The sequence below is a fragment of the Gobio gobio genome (assembly GCF_949357685.1).
Source record: "Gobio gobio genome assembly, chromosome: 13".
Lineage (NCBI taxonomy): Eukaryota > Metazoa > Chordata > Actinopteri > Cypriniformes > Gobionidae > Gobio > Gobio gobio.
This window is the reverse complement of record NC_137106.1, coordinates 35,198,466-35,225,869: the sequence shown is the minus strand read 5'-3', so window position 1 is coordinate 35,225,869 and position 27,404 is coordinate 35,198,466. Positions and strand designations below refer to the sequence as shown.

General features: G+C 38.2%; 2 protein-coding genes across 3 annotated transcripts in view; one reads left to right on the top strand and one right to left on the bottom strand.

The window, feature by feature from the left end:
* The first annotated feature begins 676 nt into the window (after positions 1 to 676).
* Positions 677 to 15,376, top strand: fbxo33 (F-box protein 33). Its single transcript, XM_079832997.1, has 4 exons — positions 677 to 1,196; positions 2,547 to 2,657; positions 8,420 to 9,087; positions 10,830 to 15,376. Exons 1-4 carry the CDS (start codon positions 787 to 789, stop codon positions 11,093 to 11,095), a joined length of 1,455 nt encoding a protein of 484 aa, XP_079689123.1. The 5' UTR covers positions 677 to 786; the 3' UTR covers positions 11,096 to 15,376.
* mia2 (MIA SH3 domain ER export factor 2) overlaps positions 15,344 to 27,404 on the bottom strand; it is a 27,012-nt gene continuing 14,951 nt past the window's right edge. For both annotated transcript variants that reach the window (XM_079832996.1, XM_079832995.1), the window contains exons 15-29: positions 26,721 to 26,826; positions 26,582 to 26,628; positions 26,311 to 26,401; positions 25,566 to 25,704; positions 25,320 to 25,421; positions 25,092 to 25,152; positions 23,442 to 23,477; positions 22,045 to 22,112; positions 21,883 to 21,953; positions 21,662 to 21,793; positions 19,391 to 19,516; positions 18,357 to 18,476; positions 17,952 to 18,004; positions 17,685 to 17,874; positions 15,344 to 16,766 (exon numbers count right to left, since the gene is read on the bottom strand). In XM_079832996.1, the coding sequence (XP_079689122.1) occupies positions 16,585 to 16,766; positions 17,685 to 17,874; positions 17,952 to 18,004; positions 18,357 to 18,476; positions 19,391 to 19,516; positions 21,662 to 21,793; positions 21,883 to 21,953; positions 22,045 to 22,112; positions 23,442 to 23,477; positions 25,092 to 25,152; positions 25,320 to 25,421; positions 25,566 to 25,704; positions 26,311 to 26,401; positions 26,582 to 26,628; positions 26,721 to 26,826 (1,524 nt within the window). In that variant the 3' untranslated portion in view covers positions 15,344 to 16,584. The remainder of the gene's footprint in view (positions 16,767 to 17,684; positions 17,875 to 17,951; positions 18,005 to 18,356; positions 18,477 to 19,390; positions 19,517 to 21,661; positions 21,794 to 21,882; positions 21,954 to 22,044; positions 22,113 to 23,441; positions 23,478 to 25,091; positions 25,153 to 25,319; positions 25,422 to 25,565; positions 25,705 to 26,310; positions 26,402 to 26,581; positions 26,629 to 26,720; positions 26,827 to 27,404) is intronic.

Genomic DNA, 27,404 nt, shown 5'->3' with positions numbered 1-27,404 from the left:
GAATATTTTTATAATTTCTTTTGACTTTAACACAATGACATTATAAATGCGCAAACATTTTGTCTTTATATAAAACATTTTTTTTAATTCACATAGTGTAAATAGGTCTTTGTACATGGAAATAAAGGTCTTTTTATTATTATGAAGGGTTTAATTTGCAGAGGATTGTCATATTTATGGATACCTGGCATCAAAAAGATCGATTTTTTTAATGCTATTTCTGGAATCCTAAAATAACTAACCCCATTTATTATATCATGTATTTTGTTTAAGTCTCCATTAATTAAAACATTTTTAATTTGATCCTTTCCAGGTCTCCAGAAGTTATTTCCTCATATTACCATGTGCACATGGCTATGAAAGGGATTAGAAATCAGTGGGTGGTAAAAGCACAATTCTTGCGCCCTCTTTCGGCCACGCGTTGTATGGCAAAAATAAGGCATTCTCGGAAGAAACCACTGCATCCACCTAATTGACTAAAAGTTAAATACACGAAATACACCGTCAATTAGTATTAGCAGGCACAGATATTTTGTCTAATAGTATGTGTGCTTTAATAAGATATATTTCCATCTCATTTTCGCTCAGTACGCACACATTATCTTCAGACAACCGCCCTATTCGGAAAATGAAAGTGGACTGATCCACTAGTATTGAAAGCAAAGCTCATCATCGCGCAGTTGTTTGTTTTCGCTCAGCGCAGTAACATAGCGGAGAAGAGAGGCACGGAGTTGTGTAACGGTTTCAACGTTTTTAATCTTCATTGCATCTTTCCAGCCTCCTGCCATGGCTCTGTGCAGTACCGTCGGAGCCTTGGCGCTACCCAGTGAGCTTATTGTTCACATATTTTCCTTCCTGTCAGACCGAGACAAGCTCCGGGCCTCGGCCGTATGCTCTCGCTGGAGGGAGTGTCTCTTCTACCCTGCGCTGTGGACGGAGCTCAAGCTGCGCGTCGGCGGCGGAACCAACGGCGGCGGCTCTGGGTCAGAACAAACCCCGCGATTAGAGTTCCTCATGCGCAAGTTCGGCTCGTTCGTGCGGGAGCTGCAGCTGGAGTTTTCCCCGGTGGACGGCTACTTACGCCCGCTGCAGCACGGAATGGAAGCCGTCGAGAGTGACCCGCAGTTCGCGAAAGATGCGATGGTGACATATTTGGATCAGGTGTTGTGTGTGCTCGGCAGCCTGCGAAATAACAGGTAACGTTATATGGATCTGGGCATGATTTTCATGCGTTGGCATTACAAATCCTTTCTGGCTGCTTTGCTTACATTTGATCAGCACCAGCAGCCATAAACAAACCCTGCGCATTACGTAACGCTCATGGCTGAAGCATCGCATGGCTGCCTGCTTTGTGCACAACCAAACTGCGATCACTTCTTATGACAAGCCCTACTGACTACTATCTATTTTTGTTGCTAGACATTTATATTACTAATAACACTATTTACAAGCAGGCAATCCAATAGTGACTCGTATCTTCCTCGGTGTCACTAGAACCTATTCATTGGATGCTAGTAGACTATTCCAATGTTACTGGTAACAAATAGCGGTTTTTTTTCTTTGCCATTGAGTTCTTTGGGGATCTCGGTTTCAGATGTCAAATTTTCTCTTTCAACCAGTTATTCACATGGTTGCTGTTACCTATTACTGTTTAACTTCTTATAATGTATAATCTTAGTTGTACCTATTTTTTAGACATTAATATCTATTCCACCTGTTGCTAGTGTCTTTTTAACTGGCTATAATTGCTTACATTTTCACATGTAATTAGTTAAAATGACTAATTTATAGTTAAATACATCATCTAATAAGATTAAAAACGAATTAGATTAAAATGTTACTAGTAATGATAGATAGATAGATAGATAGATAGATAGATAGATAGATAGATAGATAGATAGATAGATACTAATGTCCGTTCACTTGCCAAGCTGGTAAACTATAATATTAGTAAGTATTAGTACTTAATGAATAGTTATTAGTAAAACCATAATATAACTAATAGAAGTACCTGAAAACATTCTAATTCGATCTATACTGTCTTAAGCACTGGTAACATAAAATAAATACTGGTTCTAAGGAGTAAAAGTGCTGGCCGAACTCCCACAAGCCTTTACTGCATTGTTAACATTCTAACAGAATCTTTACAATCTTCCAAAACAATGTTTTAACAAGACTGGCTTTGTTTTGCATGCTCTTCATAGATGTTTCCTGATGCTGATCGTAACCTACAATTCTGTTTATGTACAATAGAAAAGCACTAGAAGGGTAGCCCAGCACCTGCCATCTTGTAAACAATAGGCTTTAGTTTGAAATGTGTAAAGAACAGGGAAAAAGAGCTGAATATTGGTGGTTTGGTGTAGCGAGAGTTTGAATATTAGTTTGACAATTTATATACAAAATGAATTGGTTGATTATTTTTATTGATTTATTTTTTGTGGTCAATTTTACATATACACTGTTATATGTGACTTGAATGATGTTCATACATTGCATCAAGTTTACATTGCCAAGACAACTACAAATTCCTCTTTTTCACCCTCTAGAAACCTCCAGAAGCTGAGCCTCTATGGTGACACATGCATTCTTCAGGATGACGGGATTCTGGACAGCTCTTACCTCAGCCAGGTTGACCAAGGGGGCAAGAAAATGAAAGAGTATGTTTTATAGCTTCCTTTCACTCATGTAAACTGATAGCAAGCTGGCCTTGCAAATATTCCGACCATCTTGTTAACTGTAGGTACTTGTAGGTTAATTGTAGTCAGTCTTAGGCTGTGTTTCTAATTGAATACTAGCATACTGCACAGTGTATATACTTTATACTGCCTGCTATTTAAAGGGGGCATGAACTGCATTTAAAAAAAAAAAATCTCTAGGGTCAATTTTTACATCAAAAACATCCTAATTTAGAATTAATAAGCTATTTTCTCACCTGTTTTTGACCCTCTCTTTCAAACACTCAGTTGTGATGGGCGTGTTGCATTCAAGACTTGGAACTAAACGCCCACTACTATGATTGGGTAACAGTATTGCATTTTAAAATAATTATTAATGTCCCACGTTTGGGATTTTTTTTGTTGTTGAAAACTTCCAATGTTGAAAAATGCAGGATAACTCAGTGATTTGAGTAAATTTAATTATGAATAAATGTACCATAGTTTGTCGCACTGTCTTCCTTAAATGCTATTCATCGATCATCCTTTTCGATAAACGGAAGACCGTATACATTGTCATTTGCAGTGAGTCGTGTTGTAATGTCTTCCTGATGACAAAACAGATGTCGCTCACTGAAGCTTTTATTCAGGATTACAGCGAATGTCTTAAATCAAAACTATAACGATAGCAGCGTTCTCTACATACTTTCTTCCGTATCCGATAATCCAACGCATTAACCCCATAAATGGCACAGCAAAGGAACAGCAAACCACAACTATTACAGTTTGACTGATATGTACTGAGTATTTATACTGTAGCTCTGCAATCTATCTGGAATAATAGACAAAGCAATAGTTGACGCATGATAAAAACAGTTACTCACACTTGTGTGTTTGCGAGATTACTGTCGGATCCGGTATATAGTCGTCACTGCATCATCTTTTATTTTCATTCTCTGAAAAGCCTGTGCCGAAAGCCAGCAAAGACTTGTTTTTCCACATCTTGGCACTTCGAAACGTCTTGTAATCCTCAGAGGCTTCTCTATGGTTTTGTTGCTGGAGTAATCCTGTGTTTGCGTCACTCTCATTTTGACTTGTACATGATATGCGTGAATCAGTGGGAGATGTTGAAGTAGGCTACATCATCTTCTGCAGAGGTGGTCTTTCGTCGCACTGTTGCTTAATAATGTGACAAAATCCAAAGCGAGTTGTTTGGGCAGCTTAGTTCCAATAAAAGCTGTTTTTGGACTAATGAGGAAGTTTTGAGTTTTGAAACTCAAAGGATATTTCAGGATATTTTTATAGTACAATGACCTCTTGTATGTCAAAAGATCAAGGAAAATGTGATTTCTCAATTCATGACCCCTTTAAAATGGTATGAATGGAAACAAATGTTTAAAATAACTCTAGTTAGACCTTTATCACAGCGGAATTGAAAACCGGAAGTTTGCGTTGAAGCCATGTATCGATTCTTCTGGTTATGTATATTTTCAATGTGCTGTAAACGTCCAGAGGATGATTTCAAAATGACACTGGTTATTCTCTGGGCCAGGCTGGGCCGCATCAAGTATTCAACAAAAAAAGTGTTTCAAGTATTAAAAATCTCAATCTTTATTATTAACAGTTCTTCAACATGAATGTTTCTTCTGAACATGAACTGTTCCTTTAAATTTGAACATTCCTTTCTGAACATGAACGGGTTCTTTAGAACATAGGCTTCTCTTGCCTACTCAATTTTTTTTAAATATGGTCTGCTTTTGAGATGGGGAAAAAGGAGAAGTACGCAGACCTATCAGCTGCGTGCGCAGAGGCAGGGTGGCATGCTGTCACGTACCCAGTGGAAGTCGGCTGTCGAGGCTTCACTGGATCCTCCATGCAACGGCTCCTGAAGTCTCTAGGTGTCAGAGGTGCCAGGTTGTCAAAGACACTAAAAGAGCTAGCAGAGATGGTAGAGCAAGGTGTGGGGGAGAGAAGGATCCTAAGGCTGGGCGGTAGGGAGACGCCCCCGCCACCCGGAGATGTTCCGGGATTAAAGGAGCGAAACCTCAACGAAGGGTGGCTCCCGGCTGATGACTCTGCAGCCAGCCCAAATGGCACCGTCGGAGGTGTGTCAGGCAGAAATGCCTTGCAGGTATTCCTACCTGTGCTTACAACTAGTTAGGCTGGATTACCAGTGACTACTGTGAACCGTGCAGTTGACTACCAGGAAAGTCTGGTGAAGACTGGCTGGCAGCAGGAAAGACTGCACCAGGGGTGGCGGGGCTAGTTGCCCTACCCACATGTCTGTGGAGCAACAAGCTTCAATGACTCCCTAAAGTAACTACAAGCTGAACAAAGAGGAAACAACACGGGGGTCCATCAAGAGGCGGTATGGAAGATGGACCAAATAGGACGGATAACACGTTATCGATAGGCACGACAATTACGAATGAGCAGAGGATCCTAAGAGAATGCAGTTGTGGGTGGTCTAAAATTACAACATATCTGGGTCTACGTATCGACCAGGGTTAGGCAAAATGTGGCAGCAACAGCCAGGTGCAAGCTTGCACTGCAGCAGCAGGTCAAACAAGGAGGAACCATAGCCAGGTTGAGACTAATTCACAGCAAGGCCATAACCAGGTCAAACAGAACAGTGAACAAAATTCTAGGTCTAATTCTAGTTGGGAAATAATCATTTTGGGACTATTTGCAAACAATATTTGCATTAATTTGCATCAAATATATTATTAGTCCCGAGATTCTTCGCATGAGTGAATAAATACATAGATCTGCTGTTGACTTTAGAATTCCCTAGTGGTCTGATGGGAGAATTTTTGTAAACCGTGTCAAAGGTTCCGGGTTCTAATCCCCCATCATATAGTTTTTATTTTTTTTTATCAGAATCAAAAAGAGCTTTATTGCCAAGTGTACTTGCACACACAAGGAATTGTTCTTGGTGCTGAAGCTTCCAGTGCACATATACAATACAAACACAACAAGAAAATAGTAATACAAATTCTAAGAATAAAAATATGAAAATAGCATTAAAAAAATATTAGGTCAGTTACGTTTAGTCAGAATAAACATTTACAGATTATTAACATATTTTACAGTAAATCAAAGATGTTTATCAATGATTGTATATTAAGAGCATGGACACGTTTGTGCATTTTGGTTTGTGATTTCACTGGAAAGAATAGTCTTTCTCCGCAACGGCATTAAGCGATACATTGACGCGCTCGTCTGTGTGTGAAGACTGTGCAGTGTGCACGAGCCAAAAGAGAACGTAAACCCAGCCTACTTTGATTTGATTGGCCAGCTCAATCATTTTGACATTGACGAGCGCTGTTAGACCACATTCGTTTCGAATGCTTGATCAGCCTCACATTCTGTTCCTGTCAATCATGCGGTGTCAACAAATTATAATGCATGAGGGAGGGGCGAGCCAACACACACACACACACACACACACACACACACACACACACACACACACACACACACACACACACACACACACACACACACACACACACACACAGACAGTGCGGCAGACGCAATGACTCCGCAAAAAGGTGCTTTCAGAACAACACAGGCCGCGAGTTTGAGACCCATGGTTTAAGATCAATTAAATGTTTAACATCATTCATTTTCTTTAAGGCAGTTACCTTACATTCATTCTTCTATTTTAAAACTGCTCTCACGAAAATGAACTATAGTTTTACTACAAATAAAACCAAGTTGTAGTTCAACCATGGTATTTGTAGTAACTGTGGTAATACAAATGGTAATCAATCCACAAAAAAAACATGGTTACTACTAGGGATGCACCGATAGGATTTTTCGGTGCTGATACCGATTTTAATTAACAATTATTGACCGATACCGATATTTGTCACTTGCCCTTTTATTTGAAATTTTGTCACTAAAATAGTGTTTTGATCATGTTTTAAATCAACAAAATAAAAAAAAAACATACATTAACTTATAGCCTACTAGCTAGTTTATTGCTGCATTATCAAATAATTTCTAATGAACATCGACTGGATCCATTTAACATTCAGCAGGCCAGCATAAATGCATATATACAACAGAAGATACGATGCACAAGATTTTTAAGTAATGTTAAATAACACTGCATATTCTTCACTGTATACATTAAATACATATATTATTATTGCATTGAGACGTAGCTAAATTCTACTGTACAACATTAATCCTGTCACAATTACTTTGTTAGACTGTATTTTTATTTTGACGGGTTGCCGTGAAGACCTTTGAGTTCCTGTGTGTGTTTATTGCTGCCTATCGGAACTTTATTTCACGTGCTATCGGAAATTTGATAATTCCCACTTCTGAAGTCGGGATTACGAGCTCATCGAAATGGGAGGGCGTTCATGTGCAGTTTTCTCCTAGGAAACTCGCAATTACAATAATTCTGAGAGCACGTGAAGATGGAGATGTATTCGATTTAAGTGTACTGACCTACATTTTATTTATTCATCAAAATAAATTTTTTGGCATTCCACTATGCAGTAAATTCCGTTTTTATGACTGGCATCGCGGAAATAAATCCTTATGAAAGTTAGCCTACAAAAGTTTTTTTTTTTTTTGGTGTTTTGTTGTTTGATTAACATTAAAACGCAGACAGCAGCGCAGCAGGAATATTACATTATAAGCTTGGATTATACAGCTCAGTGCCTTCACGCAGTTCATTAATAAACCATTGGTTTGTTATATCGGCATTTTTCAAGCAATATGTTTTTAAATGGCTAATTTACGTAAAGTCAAACAGAACAAATTCAACAGGTATGAAATATATTATAAGAGAAAAACACTTAATGAGAAGACTAGCATTGGACTGCTTCAGGTTAGTTGGAAGGGAACATTTCAGCAGGCTGAAGATATGAGATGTAAACATCCTCTGTTTTGAAATGCCTAGGTCTACTACCCACGTATTATTTCAAAAGTTGGACCTTCATCATATCAGCCATATCAGTCTCACCCACGCTTTCCTCAATTATTTTGGGGTCGGGAAATCGTGAAAACTGAAGTAAGGGTGACGTTGTTTAGAATTCAAGCAGCTGGATCGCTGCAGTACCACCTGTGAGAGGATTCAGACATTAGTTTTGATTGCGTTGCGATTAGTACCGAAAGTAGCGATACACTGCTGCACTGAAGTGTGATAAGGGTCTCAGAGAGGGTTTAGTGTTTCTGACACTAGTGGTATAGAAATTGTAAACTTCTCCTCCTTTAATTTGACTACCACTGAGAAAAATAGTGCCAGGACCACTAACAGCCAGGACCTTCTGCGTGTGCTGAAGCCCAGCGTGCCCCTGGAGCGGATCCACCTGGTGACGGATGGTGTCATAGAGCTCATCTCGCAGCAGTACCACAAAACCTTCACCCACTTCATCTTGATTCTTCAGAAATCATTCTAATGATGCTCAAGAAACATTTCTTATTATAATCAGTGTTGAAAACAGTTGTGCTGCTTGTATATTTTTGGCTCTATATTTTATGCTGAATAAAAGGTTCAAAAGAACCGCATTTATTTTAAATGTTTTTATGTATTTATTGATCATCAGTCATTTCTGATCTATTTAACGCATCATTGCTGAATGAAAATATTAATTTCTTTAAAAAAATTATAATAATCAGACCTTTCTCAAACTTCTGAATGGTAGTCAATGTTTTTGTCAAATTGTGCTGCATTTGCATTTATCTTTTAAAATGATGATTTATAACTATTTTATAGCGTGTACGTCTTCATCCTGTTGTTCTAGGATCCAGCAGCTCTTTGAAGAGATCCTGTCCAACAGCAGGCAGATGAAGTGGCTGTCATCCGCGTTCATGCTCGGTGTGGTGACTCCCTGCTCTCTGGCCTCCCTCTCCAACGCCAGCACCAGCTCCCTCGAGCACCTCAGTCTGATCGACAACCAGCTGCCCAGCCTGATTTCCACAGTCGAACTGGAAAGGCTCGCTCACCTGCAGTCTCTGTCGCTTGACTTCTGCGACTTCACCTCGGACATGTGCCGCCTCCTCGCCTGCGGCGACCGAGCACCCCTCCACCGCCTCTCTCTCTTGTTCAACGGCGCTGCTTTGGATGTCAAGCCTTTGGATGGTACTGCTGCCGAGGACGATTGGAAAGCCCTGGTCCGTCGCAGCACGAACCTGCGCGTCTACATCATGGCGATGGATGTGTGCAGCCAGGACCTTCTGCGTGTGCTGAAGCCCAGCGTGCCCCTGGAGCGGATCCACCTGGACAGCTACAGCACTCTGGTGACGGATGGTGTCATAGAGCTCATCTCGCAGCAGTACCACAAAACCCTCACCCACTTCATCTTGATGAGAGATGATGCTGGATTCCCAGACCTCAGCGTCAACCGCAACGAGGACCCGCTGGTGCTCCTCGCCTGGCGCTGTGTGCACCTCGCTGTCTTAATCATCCATGGTAAGTGGACATTTAAAAAAACAAAATCCACTTGCCTTTGACAATCCACTGATTCTTGATATGGGACAACTTCCCATAATACCTTTTCATTTATATATATATATATATATAATATTAGGGCTGTCAAAAGATTAATCGCATCCAAAATAAAAGTTTGTGTTTACATAATATATGTGTGTGTACTCTGTTAATTATTATTTATATATAAATGCACACACATTCATGTATATATTTAAGAAATATTTTCATGTATTTTCTGTATATACATTTATATAATCTATAATATATATAAATATAAATGTTTATATATAAAAATATTTTTTTCTTAAATATATACATGCTTGTGAGTGTGTGTATATATATATATATATATATATATATATATATATATATATATATATATATATATATATATATATATATATATATATATATATATATATATATATATAAATAAATAAATAATAATTAACAGAGTACACGCACATATATTATGTAAACACCAAACTTTTATTTTGGATGCGATTCATCGCGATTAATCTTTTGACACCCCTAATATATATGGGAAGTTGTTGTTTATCTTGTGCCTTTCATTTATTATTTTAATATATAAGTATTATTTTTAAAGCATATCCAAAGTTTTAACAAAAAGCCTAATACAATTGCAATATTATACATTTTCCCAAAATGAACTCTTTACACCAAATTAAATAAGTAAAATATAATAATAAAATCATAGTATAAAAGCATCATTATAATCATAATAATAGTAAAATAATAGAGAAAAACAATAAATAGAATTTAAGATGCATAGACGCATTTACAAATGAATATCAATATCAAGAAAATTACACCAAATATATTTATGCTCATTTATCCTATTTATCCTTAAATGGGTGACCTTAGTAGCCAAACAGCAGTAAAACAAAATGGCTCCTGGATTTATTTTGTCAACACTGTAAGCTATCGACTATGTCTGAATGTGGTTACGGTTCAGTAGATGCAGCTAAAAATAATTTATTTTCTTTTCTTTTTTTTTGCTGCTTATGCAAATGACTTGATTGGGCTAAATCAACACCATTGCTATACATTTTGTCCTAACTTAATTTCATTGTGTTCAGTCAACTTAAATATATTTAAAATTGAAGTTTACTTGAGTAATTTGTGTTGGGATTACATTAATGTTTTTTTGGTGCATTAACTGAAACTAGGTGGAAAATGTTTTAGTTCCCAGCATGCTTTGCATATGGCTGGATCAGAGCGAGATCTTATGGTTAGGATGTAGATGGCTGCATGTACAAAAGCTATTATGCATGATGCTGCGTTCAATGAGCAAAAGCTTTGCTAATGCCAGTGCAGTAACAAGTAACTTTTGTTTAATTGTACAACATAACTAAATGTCAAATATAAACAGGTCTTTTCCATTCACTCAAAATCAAAAACTAAGTTGAATATATTGGATATAGATATAGTTGAATATATCTATTCAATATATTTGAACTGAAGTAGCTAAACTAAAATGTATGTTTAAAACGAAGACTAATAAATTGTGTAAGCACTTGCCTTAAAAAGCCATTTCATTTCAGTGTGACAGTTTTTAACCATGTTAAGAAAATTTAGAGATTAATCCAATAACTCCTTGGTATGTCGCTTTTGAATCCTGTAATTTTTGCCTCATTTTTAAAGTGTATCCGTTTAACTGTGCGTGTCCTCTGGGTTAAGTCATTGTTCATGGTTCACAGGCTACACCGTGTGGTCCCACAACCTTGTGGCCATCTCTCGCCTGCGTGGGTCCAACCTGAAAGTCCTGGAGGTGTCCGAAGAGAGCATCGATTTTGACCCGGACCAGTCAGTGTACATCGAGGGAGATCCCGTCCACAATCTAGTCAAGGAGGTGTCCCTGGGCTTGGGCCGCGTCTGGCATCCTTCCATGGACAACAGCGTGGTCCTGAACGAGCCCACTCAGCACTTCCACCGCGAGATGCAGAGTTTCAGCGTGGGCATGTAGACGCACCGGGGCCCGTTACCAATCGCCCTCTCTAACCCTGTGCTTGGTGATCTTTCACTAAATGGGCCCTTCTCATTTTACATATTGTTTTATTTCTTTCATTGCTTTTTGATTTGTTTGTTTTTTTTCTTCTTGTAGTGTGAATTTAATCCTTTATATGTGCTGTGTTTAATCAGTATTAGCTCTATATTTATATCTATATCTATATATCCTGCTTATTACTAGGAAAGTATAGTTGGGTATTGGTTTAGTAGCTAATTGAGTGAATGGTAGAGAGGGGCTTTTATACAGCTAGCTTAAAAGTTGTACAGTGAGTTGTTCATTCTCTCGCTTTGTTTGTTTGTTGGTTTCCCCCTAGAAAGTGTGGAGTTACCTCAAACTATCAGTTTGATCCTTCTTGGCTTCTGCAATGATGAAATCCCACGTTCGCGTTGACCTTTTTATAGGGAGATTAGTCTTCCAGCCAAGGGACCGGGCTGATCCACAATTACGAACCTTCCTCTTTGTTCATCAGTATGTAATTGTTATTTAGAAATGAGGATTGATGGAAACGACGTGTTCGGGACGCAGATCCCGCTGGTTTTTCTCAACCTGGAAGTAGACGCGCCTCTGCTGGTGAAACCAATCGTAGAGGTTCTCAGTCTGGTGTATGACACCTGCATGCTGACCGCCCTGCAGCACAATATCTGGGCCCAGCCATAGGTGTTTTGTTCTCTTTTTGTTTGTTTTCTTATGTGTGTTTTTGTTGTAAGAAGTCCTTCCCGTCTGTCTCAGGTAGGCAAAAATTATATGACAAGGAAGATGAAGATGATGATGGTAATGATATTTTGGTAAGAGTGATAACAATCAGTTGATAATTGTTCTTCTCGAGTCACAGTTGCCTTGAACTCCCCCTTTCTTCTTCATCATAATCAATGTGTTTTCGGACTCGGTCTGTTCAGCGTCGCCGCAATTCCCAACCGAAGTGCGCAATCCTCATTGGATCGTAATTGAGGGCGAACACCGGATTGAATCCAGGCCGTGGTATTTCATCTGTAAAACATTAAATGGCGGGAAACAGACGTTTGCTTGTTCCATATCTCAGGATTCCTGCACTTGCGGTACTTTTCCAGAAAGCTTTTGTTGAAGCTTCGTTCAAATGGTTGGTGTGCTCGATGGGCAAGACTTTGTAGTGTTTTTTGGAGGAAAGAGAGCTCTCCCGAAAGAATGCTCTTTATAAGTTGCTGGTTTTTATTTTTTCTACCCGTTTAATTTCCCTAGTTTAGCATTTGAAGGTCTGTGTTTTTTGCTTTTACATATATATTGTCTATTTGCTTTTGTTTTTTTTAAGTCAGTCGAGGGAGGTCATGGTTGCTTGCATAGCTGAAATAAGTGAATGTCAAACTAAAGCCTTCTTGAAAGCGGTAGCGTTTTTGCTCTGCAGAATCCCCCTCTTTCCTGAGCATATCTTTATTTTCTCATGCTCTAACAACGAAGCGAATTGTCGAAGGGTGGAGCGTTTTAAAACCGTTAAGTTGCCTCGCTAACTGTTACTCTGTCAGGCCTCAGAACTTCTTGTTATTTGGCTGTAGCAACTACCCGAAGCCAAACCAGGTTTGAAATGGAAGCCATCGCCCCAATCTTCCTGGAAGATCCGCGCTTATTATTACAAAAAGAAACGAACAGCCAAAGCAAACCTTCGCAGCGTGAAAACGATCTTCATATGCAAGCTTATCAAGTGAGGGGTGACTTATATCGTGTCAGGATTTATTATATGTGGTCCAAAAAAAAAGATTTGAAGCAATTAACCAATGAGGTCGAACAACTCTTGGCATATGAAGGCCTGTTCGTAGGGTTGATGTAAAGAGATCCAGCTTGACTAATTGTTGACAAGTTTACAACCTTTTGTGGTACCCATGTCAACATTGGTGAAAACGGCAGCTTACCGTGGTTGGTGGCACAGAACGCAAAAAGGGTTGTGTGAGAAGTCATTTGTGGATTACAGTCTGTTGAATTCGCTCCCTTTTTGAATAAACCACGGATTAAAAATGTTGTTTTCAGGTGCGTTGACATAGGTGCCAAACATTCTGTAATGATTATGTTGGAATGCTCTTAAACGTGTGCTCGTAGTGGGATTCAAGGTTTTTTTTTTTTTTACTTAGTACAGCACCAAAAAAAAAACTATTTCAATAAGTGTGAGCTTGTTTGTTGTACATCGATTTCGCAGGACTAGAGTTGGCGGAGAACGATGGCGTGTGACGCGCTACAAACTGCTAAAGCATTCATACCGTGCCTAAAACCCAGAATAGCTTTCATTTCAAACCCGTCATTCGTGCGTCCCTGGTCAACCAAGTCTCCGAAACTTTTCAAAGACATGGCATATTTAAAACCGTCAGTGTTTTCTTGTTTGCGTCTCGTTTTGCAATCTCTCTCTGTTTGCGTGTGTGTGCGTGCGAGTGAAAATGTGTCGTGTAGACGTTCAAAAAGTGCATACATCAGAGAAGGAGGTGTGTGTTCAGTACAAAACGTACCACTTCCTCAGCAGTGAACAGGAAACAGCCATTCTCAGGGTTACTGTTAGACGTGTGGAGGAAACAAACAAGAGTCCAATAGCTCAGGCCTCTCACCATGAAAGTTTCCATTTAATGAAGAATATTCTCAACAAAGTCACTGGATTTAACTTCTGTCAGCGCATCATCTGCGTCAGCTGCCAAAGATAACGGTGATACGACTTTTTTCTTTTTTTTTTTCTTTCCAAGTGCCCGCATGCTGGCAGAGGGCAGGGCCAATGGCTGATGGGCCGAGATGTACTACTACTATCGTATTACGACAACTACTATTAGATAAATGTACTAACGGAGGGAGGGGTGGTTGGACTTGGGCGGTGATCCACAGCTGTGCTGTGGCTTTGGTCAACATACGTTAGATCTCTCTTTCAATGCACCTGTTTCACTGTGAAGAGTGAATGTAATTTAACTATTGAAAATCAAGGTTGGTTCTATCAGACCTATAAGCTGCTATGAGACGTGTTAAGATTAAAAACAAACTAAAATGGCCAAATGTCTGCATGAAATGATGATTTTTTTATTATTTTCTGTTTTGGTTTGGGCAGGGGCGGGATCCTAGAATCAGCGTTCGACTGGTCCTACGATGACATTCTTGAGCCATTTGAGAGCGCACGTAGGTTTTTATTCTTGATCGATTTGGACCAGTCGGTTGTTACAACTCAGTTGGATCCCAGTGTTTTTCGTTTTTTTTTTTGGTTTCGCGTTTTTATTTTCAGAAACGTTTTATGCATTTCACAATCTCGTAGTAAGGAGAAAGAGGGCTGCTATGACCCCATCTGAGACGGTCAGTGTTTTACAGCTTTTTCCGATAGCTACCTTGCCGATTATAAACCTCACGCCAGCCTTTGGTAAAAACAAACCGTTACCATGTTTCCACTGCAGGTCCGATCTCGAGATCGACGCGGGCCTCTCTTTCTTTCTCTCTCTGGTTGGCTTGCGTTAAAGGCGAAGTCAAAAACTATGCAAACGGAATGCATACGATCCAATGGCTCTTAACTTGTTTTTCTTTTATGCTTTTTTTTCTTTTCTTTTCTTCCTTCTGTCACTCAAATGGAAATAACCTAACTTGCAATGATACTTGGCCTTATTATTGTTATTATTATTGTTTTAAGATCTTGATTCTTCGGAAGCCAACTCAGTTTCAGAGGCGACCGTGGGTTACAGACATGGTCTCTATGAGACTGGCCAGAAGGCCCCAGTTATAAGTGGTACGAATGTTGTGCATTTGTTTAAAATCAGGACAGTTTGCAATAAAGAAGTGGCCATCATGGGGCACCAGCAGTGCTAAGACCACACTGCTACCTTATAAACTTAACGGGGAGCTAAATAAGATAACATAAACCTGCATATGCGTATATATACCAACGTATATACTTTTATGCAACACATGTCCGGGTTCTATTTATGAACATTGAAAAAAAAAAAGTTTATAAGCGTTGTTTTGCAAAAATGGTTTTACCATCTTAAATGTTTAATATTTGGGCAGGTGTGTTCTGTCTACTTTTTTGTCTCCGGTGAGCACATAGCATTGGATTTTATATGTACATCTGCAAACAGGAAGTACTCTGGCACAGGTGTGAACATGCCAGGTGGGAAGATTTTAATGAGAAAGTGATCTTGAGGTTCCACGATAAAGAAGGAAAACCTTTGAAAAACTTAACTGACAGATATTGGGTAAACCAGCCGAATGTTGATTTGAATTAATGTTGAACGAATGCATTTTCTTTTAATCGGTAAAATAAAAGCATACAAAAAATCAATCTTGTCTCGGTGTGTTCATACAGTTCTGATACAATGCATTTGAATTTTCTTCACAATGGGAGACTGAATGAAATGTTAAAGATTTTTAAAGTAACAGCAATTGATAACCGTATATTCAGATATTGGTTACCAGATGTGAATTTATCAGTTTCATATTTTTATTCATCTTAATGTGTAAAACATGTTCTGATCACATTGTACTTCCTGAGTGGCTGTAACAAAATTAAAAACTTGTATTTGTTAGGTATTTCCCAAAGCACCACATTAGTTTATTCATAATGAACATTTATGATTTCTTAATTATGGGTTAATCGTGTAAAAGTGAAAGCATGAAACAATATTTACATATTTAGATGTTCAATGGCAGACGCTCATTTTCCATTTACATTTATATTACCTTTGCACATTTGTAATTAATCTTTACACTGTTAAATATCTTTAGCAGAGTATACAATTTTGAAATCGAAAAACTATTATCAGTATTGACCAGCACTTTAATATTTCTGGAAATGACACTTTAAAATGTCCTGGATATTTCCATGTTTTTTTACGATTGAGAACCATAAGCTTTATGTCTTAGCACGCAAAACTGAAACTAATCCAGCATTTTTCAGTGATGTCTTTATTATTAACGTACATGATTTCATCAGACCATGTATTTTTAAGGCATGAATTGTTATTTGAGGAAACTATAAATATATATACGCTACATGGACGGTTCTCTGGATTGAGTTATTGGATTTGTCAAGTTGGTTACCAAAGTCTTGTTTCAACAACATCCTATTCACAATATATACTTAGTACACGTTCTATATATACAGTCTGACAAATATGAGGACCTTTCATCCACTACCTTCAATTTAAAAAAAAGCATCATAACATTACAATCCTGAGCACCTATAATCCTATAAGGCAGTCTTGTTGACTTTTTACCTACAGGTTCACAAAGGCTGCACACTTACACTGTACTTGAAATACAGACATCAACTTCCTTTTCGTAAAATAATCAGTGGCATGTGCTGCATCCTTTGCCATGCTTGCTCTTTCAAACAAGTTTCAACTAAGACAAGAGATAACCACAAGGCTCTTGCGGTTACATACCAAAGGAAACACCCCCCTGAGCACAACAACAGGAAGTCGAAAACAGTCTGCAGGAGAGGAAGAGAGAGTGAGATGGGAAGATCAGATGACATCGTGAGGAGAGGGCGACTGGTTTGGCGGCTGCTCGCTGCCTGGTGGGGAGGGTCTGGGAGGCTGACCAGGGGGGAAATTGTCAGACAGAGGTCTTGGTGGCAGATAACCCATATGTTGCGGGAGTGGCATTGGAGCTCTGGGAAACATTCCGGGGGGAAGTGGCCCTCGCACTAGAGGAAACGGTACTAAAGGTTATCAGTTTGTAATGACACGGTCATATAAATGAAATAAAAATCAAAGTCAAAATAAAATAAAATAAAAATAATAAAAGTAGCTGCATCCTAACTTGTAATAAAACAAGTGGAAAAAAATTTAAGTGTAATAAAAATAGTGCCAAATAATCAGATTGAAAACTCGAATTCCCATTTATGTATATAGATTAAATAATTAAATAAATGTGTAAAAACAATCCAAGTAGCTGAGTCCTATCATGTAATAAATCTAATGGAAAAGTATAATAATAATTAATAATAAATCAATTTGTACTGGGACACAGTATCAAATAAATAGACTCAAAACTCTGAAATGATTCTACTTCAAATTCAAACTTCCATTCAAATATCTATTAATTAATTAATGAAGAAATACATTTATAAATATAAAAATCTAAGTAGCTGAGTCTTATTTTGTAATAAATCAATTGGTAAAATTAAAGTCTAATAATAATTATCCAATTAGTCCTAGGACACCGAATCAAAACTCTGAAGTGTATTTAGTGTCCTAGTGCAAATTGATAGATAGATAAATAAATAAATATATTAGAATATTAATATATATCAATTTGTACTAGGACAGTGTCAAATAACCAGACCGAAGATGACACATGGCAAAAATTGTGTAAAAATAACTTAATTATATTATAAATAATAATGATCAACTTTATCAATCAAAACAGTTATTTTTCCAATTTATTTCTCATTTATCAATTTATAAAATGTAATCAATTTACAAATAGCATTTATATAAATCATTTCCCAATAAATATGCTTTTTAATTGCAAAAAAAGGCACATTTCAGAAATTCAAAAATGCACTTTCATGTTGTCATTTCTACATTCCAACCTACACAAGGGGAAACAGTGAACTTACTGCCTATGGGGGGACCTCCAGGCCCACGAGAGGGAAAGAACTCTGGAGGTCCATAAGGGCCCCTGTGTGGGAAATGTGGGTCCCTAGGGTCCATTGGTCGGGGTATTCCCATTAATGGGGGACCAGGAGGAGGTCCCATTCTTGAGTCTGGATCAGGGGGCAATCTCATGTCACCAGGCATCGAGTGACCCTGTGAGAAGACACACTTGAGTTATGGCTATGCACAATAACTACATCAAGTGATATAAAACAGAGAGGTTTACTCACTTCTCGGCTCTCATTGTCACTGATAGATGAGCTGTTTCTTAGAAATGATGGATCTGAAAAAAGCAGAGAGAATTAATACTTTTAAGGATCTGTGAGTCCCAAAGTCCCAATCTTACATTTTCATTTTAATGTAATTCTTGAGGATTGTTGAAAAAAAGTGCTCATTCATGCTTTGATAATGCAATTACATGAGCTACATAAAAACAAGTCAGCAGGGAGTTTCTACTAATAATGGCACTCTGATTTACCACGGGAATATGGAGCTCAGTTTTTCCCTATTATTTATTACTAGGCTTGTATAAATGAGTCGTATGGGCTATTTATAATTCCACGGTTACAGTTGACCTTTAAGAGAAGCAGAGGAGAAGTCAAACATTGTAGAGGAGGTCACATGGAAAGGCTCACCTGATTTGTCACCAAAGTATGGCTCAGGAGGAAGTGGAGGTCTAGGAGGCAAAGGACCCATAGGATACGGACCTGGAGGAGGCCTCCTATATGGCAAACCTGGATCTGGGAGAGAGTGACCTAAACATAATAAACATTACAAATTAATGTATTTATGTATATGTCATTTATTAAATTACTATTGTGTAATAATAACAATACACGTGTAACAAGGAAACTAAAATAAAGTAAACTTAAGTTATTACACGTCTACAAATAACTGGCTGATGAACAGAGGGATGCAATGGTAATGATGCACTACACACAATATAAAACAACCACTGTTGGTATGGTCATGATGATAATGACATTCAAAAATACAGTGATGTCCTGTGCTATTCAGGCCTGCAGTAGGAAATAACTAATCACTGGGCTGAATATTTAGTCGACAGCCTCTGAACCGACAGTATTAGGCCCAGCAGTGAGGAGCAGCAGGGGGCAGAGGGACAAAGCCTGATGCACAGGCCAAAAACGCAGAAATGTCTAGAACAAAGAAGGCCCAGTTCTGCGACTCTTCAATGAGCTGTGTGGCTGAGTCAGCGCTTCTCAGCGACCTCTGAATAACAGAGTTTGAGCTTCAGTAACAGAAACACCTTTATATGAGCCTCTCACTTCGCACAGTTTGCTAAATTACAGGCACAAGACCAAACTGATGATTGGTAATGGTATTCATTCATAAATAAATGGCAAATTGACAATTAAACATTAAAAAATGTATTGCATTATAATCTAGTTTCACACAACCATTTCCTTCCTCTCTCTGACTGTCATAAATAAACAGTTTTTGCTATCCTGTGCCTTTAAGACGATGTAAATGACCTGTTACGATTGGCTAGCTTCAGCGCGGAGAAAGCTACTGAATGCTGAATATGTAAAAATGGGCACTTGTGTTAACGTGCACATGGTTCTTCCGTCAATAATTCTTGACTTTTGAGAGCTAGAGAAGTATTTCTTCCTGCTACAGGACAGCCACAGCAGTGGGAACATCACTGTACCTGGATGGACGGGAGGGCCCCTGCGTTCCCTGTCCCAGGAGGGAGACAGTGAGCCACTATCAGAGTGAGGGCCACTCCGTTCAAAGTCTGGCCCACCACTAGGGGGCTCTACCACGCCTCGGGATGCTGATTATGTGACAGTGAGAGTGCAGGAAGATGAATGGAGTGGAAAGAGACAGCACATACAAATATTTGAGGAAGTTAAGAATGGAAAAGGGAGGAAAGGGAGACAACCAACAAAATATTAACGAGGTAATTCAAAAGAAAGGGACTTTTCTATATTCAAAGTTGAGGAAGGGTTTGATGCCCACGGTTTAGAGTGCATTTTGTTCCGCAAAGATGACACGGGTATATCTCAAGTGTTTAATCATTAGTGATAAGCAATAAACAACCTAAAGAGTATACAAAACCTCATTGATACTAATTTTCACTTGAGCAGTTGTAAAATCTCTGGTGTGTTTTATACAACTGTTCAAAAGTTTGGGGTCAGTAAGATTTGTTTTTGAAAGAAGTCTCTTATGCTCATCGAGGATGCATTTATTTGATTAAAATGTATATAATTATATATCTATCATATTCCTGTGATGGTGCTGATGATGAAGCTGAATTTACAGAAGCCATCAGAAATCATGTAATATGCTGATTTGGTTCTCAAGAAACATTTTTTATTATCATCATCAGTTGAAATTTTAATTAATTCATCTTTTTATGGAAACCATGATAAATATTTTCAGATTTTTTTGGATGATAGAAAAGAACCGCAATCTTTTGTAACAATAAAATAGTCTTTGTCACTTGTGATCAATTTAATGCGTGAATAAAAGTATTAATTTCTTAAAAAAAACAAAAACTGACCTCAAAGTTCTGGGCCCGGTTGCATGAAAGCCCTTAAGTTAAGAAAGCCCTTAGTTATAAGGATAAGGGTACCCTTATGAAACATGGGTTGCAAGAAAAAACCCTAAGGGTCCACTTAAGGAATCTTAAGGCTGTCACTAAGTATTTCCCTTAAATGCTTAAGTTTTCCCTTAAGTTCTGTTATGCGTTGCAACAAAGTCCTTAGTAACCATTTAGCCCTTAAAAAATTAAGGGATCAAAATGGGTCCCTTAAGTCATCTGCTGAACTCAAACGCGATGGATGATTTCATGTTAATTGAGAAAGAATTACCAATGTGCATTTTTACCAATCAATTAAAATAAGCCTGTTGAAAGTATGATGTGACACGGTGTATATTGATTAAATAAACATTCAAAGTTTTCATATTTTTTTCATTACTTCCACTGCGCACTTGAATTAATTATTTCATGGCAGGTTTTCATCTTGTGCGCAAGAGTGACTTATTATAGTGGCAGGCTTGGGTGTTTTTCCCCTATTTTTAAAAAAAAAATGCTGTTTGCCCTTGGTCCAGTTTGTTTTAGATTTTTTTGTTTTCATTACTGTAAAGCCGGTTAGCACACGTTGTGTCTAGGACACAGAACATGTTATTCAGTGGATAATCACCAAACTGACGTTGTGAAAAAAGTGGCATTGATGCGTGAGTACAATACAATAACAACGAATTGGACATATATAATGTCATTTAATGGGAAACGATGCGAGTGGCAGGATTTTGAACATCCTCCAGTCAGGTGTCGTAGCTGGACTCATAAAAACAATGTGCTCGAGGACGTTCTGTGTCATCCGCCTTTAATATTCTCCATAACTCAAATATCACAATTACTAACTCTGTATAGTTCAGTAAATGTCAAACTTGTTTAAAAGTCAGTGGTCCGTTAGGTTCTGTTTATTGCGTGGGGTTTCGTAACTATAGCAACCGCTTCTCCATTGCTGTGTTTTGCCAGATTAACTATTGCGAAAAGCTAAGTATAAACACACAGGTAAGGGTGACGGTTAAGACGTTTGTTGCAACGCTCTTAAAGAAATCCCTTGCCTCAGGGATTTTCCCCCCTTAGGGATACAACCACTTAAGAGGTTTCATGCAACTGTAGTGTATAGGTAAATGTTAAAATATCGCACTTAGTCCTTAATAACCACGTACCAAGTATTTACCAAGCAAACCGTGGGAAATCAGACCTGTCAAACATGTCAACTATATCTTATGGGAACTGAACAGGATACATGCAGGTGATACAAACACAAACACACACACAAAATATAGCTAGATAACCATGCTTAAACCAAAGACTGAGAATGCATAATAACAGAATAAATATTCTTCATGCTAGCTAAGAGACTTTCCCAGAATTTAAAAGGAATGGATTTGTGTCTATCACCTCTGCCTGGACCCATAACAAACTGGGGTGAGAGTCGAGGGGGGCCGTCCATTAGTGTAGGAGGGGACAGGAAGGGCCGTGTTTCTGAGGATGGTCGACTAAGAGGAGAGGGTCCATATGGAGATCTTTCACCTTTGAGACAGGAAAATGCATATCATGTTTAATACCATTTTAAACATAGAGAGACATGTACTATGCAAGGGAAATGCAGAGAATCTGACCTCTAAATAAAGGTCTGCCCTCTCGTATATCCTTATCAAGAATATCGACCTTAAATTGGGAATCAGTCAGCCTGCAATTGTAAACACATTCAGATGTATGAATAAATGCTGCTTCTCTTGTACAGAAAATACTAAAGTAAATTACTCTCTAGCCAATCTCACCTTTGGCGGAGATGAGCGTTTTCTCTCTTGACATCAGCCAGGTCTCGATCTGCTGCCCTTGCGGCTAGCTATAATGCAGACAATTCAGGATAAAAAGAGTATCAGACACAAAATACATCTGTAAGCAGGGTTCCTACACAATTTTCATTTCAAAATTCCATACTTTTCCAGACTCGAATTTCCAGACTTTTTCCGACCATATTTAACTTGTTCTGATAAATTGTTTTCAAATTCAACTGCTAACAAGTGTTACATTATAAAGATTTAGTATTGGCGTTTTTGCCTTTTATTAGGATAGGAAAGTAGCTAGACAGGAAGTAAGGTGGGAGAGAGAGGGGGGCGGGATTGGGAAAAGTCCATGAGGCAGGACTCGAACTCGGGTCTCCCGAAGCACAACAGCACTACATGGCGACGCACTTACCCACAATGCTTTCGGCACAGACAAGTCTGTTACACTCGGAGTCAAAACCTCTATGTAGGCTATCTAATATTTAGAAATCCTATATTAAAATATTGCCTTTTGTGACCTTAACGATCAAAATGCTAAATCAGTCACAATTTTTTTAAAGGATTATTAATTTACCCAAAAATGAAATTTCTATCATAATTTACTAACCCTCATGTCATTCTAAACTAATAAGACTTTTGTTAATCTTGGAAATCTTGGACACATGAAGATATTTAAAGGATTAGTTCACCTTAAAATGAAAATGTCCTAATAATTTACTCACCCCAATGCCATCCAAAATGGCCACCAACTCAGTTGGTTGCTCAAAAACTTAATTTATCTTTCACCGAAGAAAGTAAGTCATGGATATCTTGGATGGCATTGAGGTGAGTAAATGATTAGGACATTTTCATTTTGGGGTGAACTAGTCCTTTAATAAAGGGACTAAAATCTCTCAGATTTAAAATATAATGGTTTTGAAAGACATGGGGGTGAATAAATGACACATTTTCATTTTGGGTGTACTATTCCTTTAAGGACTCCACCATCGACTTTGTTTTATCCTCAAACCCAACTTGCTTTCTCAAACTACAAAGTGCTGTGTTAACCACTGTTGAACTGTGAAAAGGAAGGAACACACAGGTCTGACCTTTACTGCCATAGCTAGGCTACAAGTTTTTCATTCATTGAAAAAAACGATTGTGTATATATTTATTATATATATTTAGAAATTATTAATTTTATATTTAGAATATGAAATAGGGACAATAGTCTGGAAATAAAAATATTTTTCCATACTCTGATTTATTTTTTACATACTTTTCCAGACCTGGAAATTACTCAAATCAAATTCCATACTTTTCCATACTTTTCCAAACCCCGTAGGAACCCTGTGTAAGCTACTGACAACTGATATGGATCAATGTTAAGTGGTCTGAAAAGAACTCACCCAGTTATCATGAGCCTTTTTCTCATGAGAAGTAATCTGGTAGAAAAAAAGAGAAATGCATATAATAAATATTAAGGTTTTTGAACACTTTAAAGACCCCCTGTGGTGAAAATCAAGTTTTTAAATGTGGTTTATATGTCTATGTGGTGTTTTTAATATGCTTTAAGACAAACCATGTGCAAATTCATCAGTCAACACCATTGCTGAGTATTGTATAAACTGCAGTGAATAAAAGCGGGGTTTAAAATCGCTGGTGTTTCTTACATCACAAAGTACCTTGTAACCAATCACGTCAACGTGTGGGCGGGCTTTAGCATATCATTAACTATGCTCTGAAGCAGGGGAGTCTCAAGAGAGCAGGTTATCCCGGTATATTTTTAAGTTGATATGAACAATCGGGTACATTTAGTAATATAGCGGGTGAATTATGTATATGATGAATATTACGATGTTATGATGAACTATTTGCCTTTCTCCACTGAAGTTCTAAGCGTTTCTAAGGATGCTGATTGTTAGAAGGCAGCTGAGATAGTAAACCGGAACATGGTTTGTGTAACATTAGCAACACATTATTAGCTGTTTGATAACGTAGCAAAAGGCTAATCATATTAAGTACCGTTTTGTGTCCGACGTTGTAGAGAGCAATACATAAAATGCATTACCATTCTGATACATTGACTTGTACACATGCCTCTTTGTCCTTTCTGATTTATAACAAAAAACAGAACAATATCTAAAAGCTGATATGTGACAAGGGGTAAAGCAGCAAACAAGCTAAAAAACACAGAACCGAAAACAGAAGTTTTTATAAGCTGTTGACCCAAAAACAAGCGTTTAAGGACACAAAAGTGGATACAGGAAATTGAGACAGAGCGCGACATGCTATATTACACTGAGAACTACACCCACTGGAGGGGAACGTAATCAGCGACAGGAAATATAATATATAAAACTGACATTTGGATATTTGACTTATCAGTGACAAAATGTTTACTGCACACGTAGGCATACTGAGTGTCAGGATCCCAAAATTGACTCATTTTTCCTGCTGATGCTTCACATCTTATTGCCTGTATCCACTTTTGTCTACTTAAACGCTTGTTTTTTTGGGTCGGTAGCTTATAAAAACTTAGTTCTGTGTTTGCTGTACACCTTGTCACACAGCAGCTTTTAGACATTGTTCTGTTTTTTGTTAGAAGTCAAAAATGACAAGGAGGTCGCTTCACGCAATACAAAGTCAATGGAGAGCGTTGGAGCCCCGTTGTGGGCGTGGCCTAAATGCGCTCTGTCTCGAGTGAGTGGAGGCGGGGCTATTTTGCATATTCATAGTTCCACGTATACTAAATGAACCAAGGGTGTAGCGTTATATTCAAGCAATTTTAAGGCATGAAAATGTATCCATCAATCCATCCAGCATTATATCATAATGACATCAATATGAGGATGTTGTCTCCCCCTAATGTAAGTTCCAAAGACCTGTATTTTGAATAAATATTGTGTAAAGAGATATATATATATATATATATATATAATACACATTTTATCATGGGTATGACCATGGGTATTATCAGCACAGGCGACTGAAGAACTTTTACCACTATAAATCATGTAGAGAGGCTGTAACTCTGTAAGGCATTTCACGTGTGTCACCTGATTCTTATAAGCCTGTGAAGTCCGGTCCAGTTCCTCCTCTAGGTCTTTGGCTCGTTGTCTATGTAAACATAGTGAAAGAGACTATAATGTAAACTTCCTCTTTTGGTGAACGTCCATCTTGCATCATGTTTCCTGCCTTTCTCCGAGCACATTTCCTTTGATTTTAATCACATACTCAAACATTTTTAACTCGACTTCCACATGTGCTAAACAAGTTGCTCCCACCTATAAGTGATGAGCTCCTCTGCAGCGAGACTGATCTTTTTGCCTGCCTTGTTGAGCTTCTCCTCCTTCTGTGAGCGTTCCTTCTCCTCCACCGTCAACAACCTGACCAGAGTTTAGGGAATAATTCAATTATAGGAATTAGTATTTTAATTTCCAATGAAAAATGACACTGCAAAGTGCCAAGACAATGAGTGGAAGGTGAAGTTTGTGTTTTATGAGATGTAGCTTCTGTGCTGCGGTCCAAACCTGTGTAGTTTGAGTTCATTCTCCTGGTACATCTCCGTCATGATCTGGAGTTTCTGCTGGAGTTTCTGGCTTTCACTAGAATAGTTGGCACTCTCTGACTCCAACACCTCCTTCTGCTCTTCAAGTTGTCTGATCCCATCTAAGAATAGCGAGAAACAAGAAAACAAGTCTAATGTTCATTTAGAGTCTAAATGAGTTTAGTGTTTGATAAAATCAGGCCAAAGCAAATCCGCTCCACTTGTATTACTCATAGAAAAACTTGAAAGAAAAGTCTGCCGACCATTTGCTTTTGGTCGTTCTGAGAGCAAGACTGAAAAGCAGGGGAGGCCGTGCTTTTGCGGTTGCTACACCAAAACTGGAATTATTTGCCTCTATATGTTAGGCATGGCCAAACATGGTCTGTTTTTAAAATCTAGACTTAAAACCTATTTTGAGAGCTGTTAAATGTTGTGTTTTATGTGTTTCACTTGTTTTATTGTGACCCTGTGTTGTACAGCATTTTGGAAAACGCCAGCTGTTTTCTTAAATGTGCTTTATAAATACATTTTAATTTGAAAGCAAATACATTTTGATGCAAGATAAGAATACAAATTCATAAGGTGCCTAAAGAATCTTACCCTGTATTGAAGTGTCACATTGTCTTTTTACAATCAAAACTCTTTTAAATCAACAAAATAATGTATCAAATTAAAAGTTTCATGCATCTTAAAACCCATTTTAACTGTTTTGGACCCAAATGGTTTACCTTGGAGATCTTCTTTGGCTTTCATTTCATCTGCGAGTTTGGCGAACACCCTGTTTTTGTCCTCCTCCATAGACTTTAAGTCTGCACTCATCTGTGTCAAAGAGAAGGACTATTAGTATTCTGGATGTAGACAGGCATTATTCATTTAATCTGACACATAAGGGCTGTGTTTCAAAACCTAATGAGCTGCCATCATAGACACCATGTTTGGCAGTCGTATGTGCCATCTAGTTCACAAGGTTTGAGACAATCAGGATGCAAGTAGAAATACCTTGGCTGCTTCAATCAGTTTCTGAACTTTTTGCTTCTTATGAAACTCTGCAAGAAGAACAGAATTCATGAGACGATCCTTCAAGACCCGACTTAAAAACAGACTAACAATATTCCCAAGTGAACCACACGAGTTTCACCTGAACTGTCTCCATTCTCAGTTCCAGCTGTATTAGTGCTGCCATCAACGCTGCTCTCGTCCTCAGAATCCCAATCTCGCATCTTCAAAAGGCACTCTGTCAGTGACTGATATAAGAAAAGAAAAACAGATTTTTAGAAATGCAGTGTTACTGAAATGCAGTTTTGGGCACAAGACTGTGTGGACAGACTGATATATCGGTGGACAGACTGATATATATGATACTATGTGGCTGAAAAAACGGTTTGTGATATGTTCATACCTATACATGACCACTGCTCGCTCTGGAACAGCAGCAGCGCCAACAAAGATTCACTGTGATCGTACTTGTCAAAGGTTTAATAGAAACAGCGTATCATTGTCATTTAGGAACAAAAAACAAAAAAGCTTTGCCTTTTGTTACTTTTATTATGAAGTCTCAACTTTAAAATTCTTTGATTTTTATATGAAATTCAAACAATAAAATGTCGTTTTGGCGCTCTTTAATACGGCCTGACAGATCCCTGTAGCTTCCACATTTCAAGCGGAAACACGGATCAAGCACATGTGAACCGATCATCTAATTTCCTCTTTACTACTAGTTAGCACGAAATAAACATGGGTGTACACCAGAAGGTATGTTACTGAAATTAATCCGATTTCATGTAATCACACAATTAGTGTTTCAACTGGGGAAAGATGTCAA

Bases quoted from the DNA above. Each gene is read 5' to 3' on its own strand.
- fbxo33 (XM_079832997.1), top strand. From the start codon at position 787: ATGGCTCTGTGCAGTACCGTCGGAGCCTTGGCGCTACCCAGTGAGCTT. The intron at 2,658-8,419 runs GTATGTTTTATA...CTGTTGTTCTAG, and splicing joins GGGGGCAAGAAAATGAAAGA to GATCCAGCAGCTCTTTGAAG. The intron at 9,088-10,829 runs GTAAGTGGACAT...CATGGTTCACAG, and splicing joins CGCTGTCTTAATCATCCATG to GCTACACCGTGTGGTCCCAC.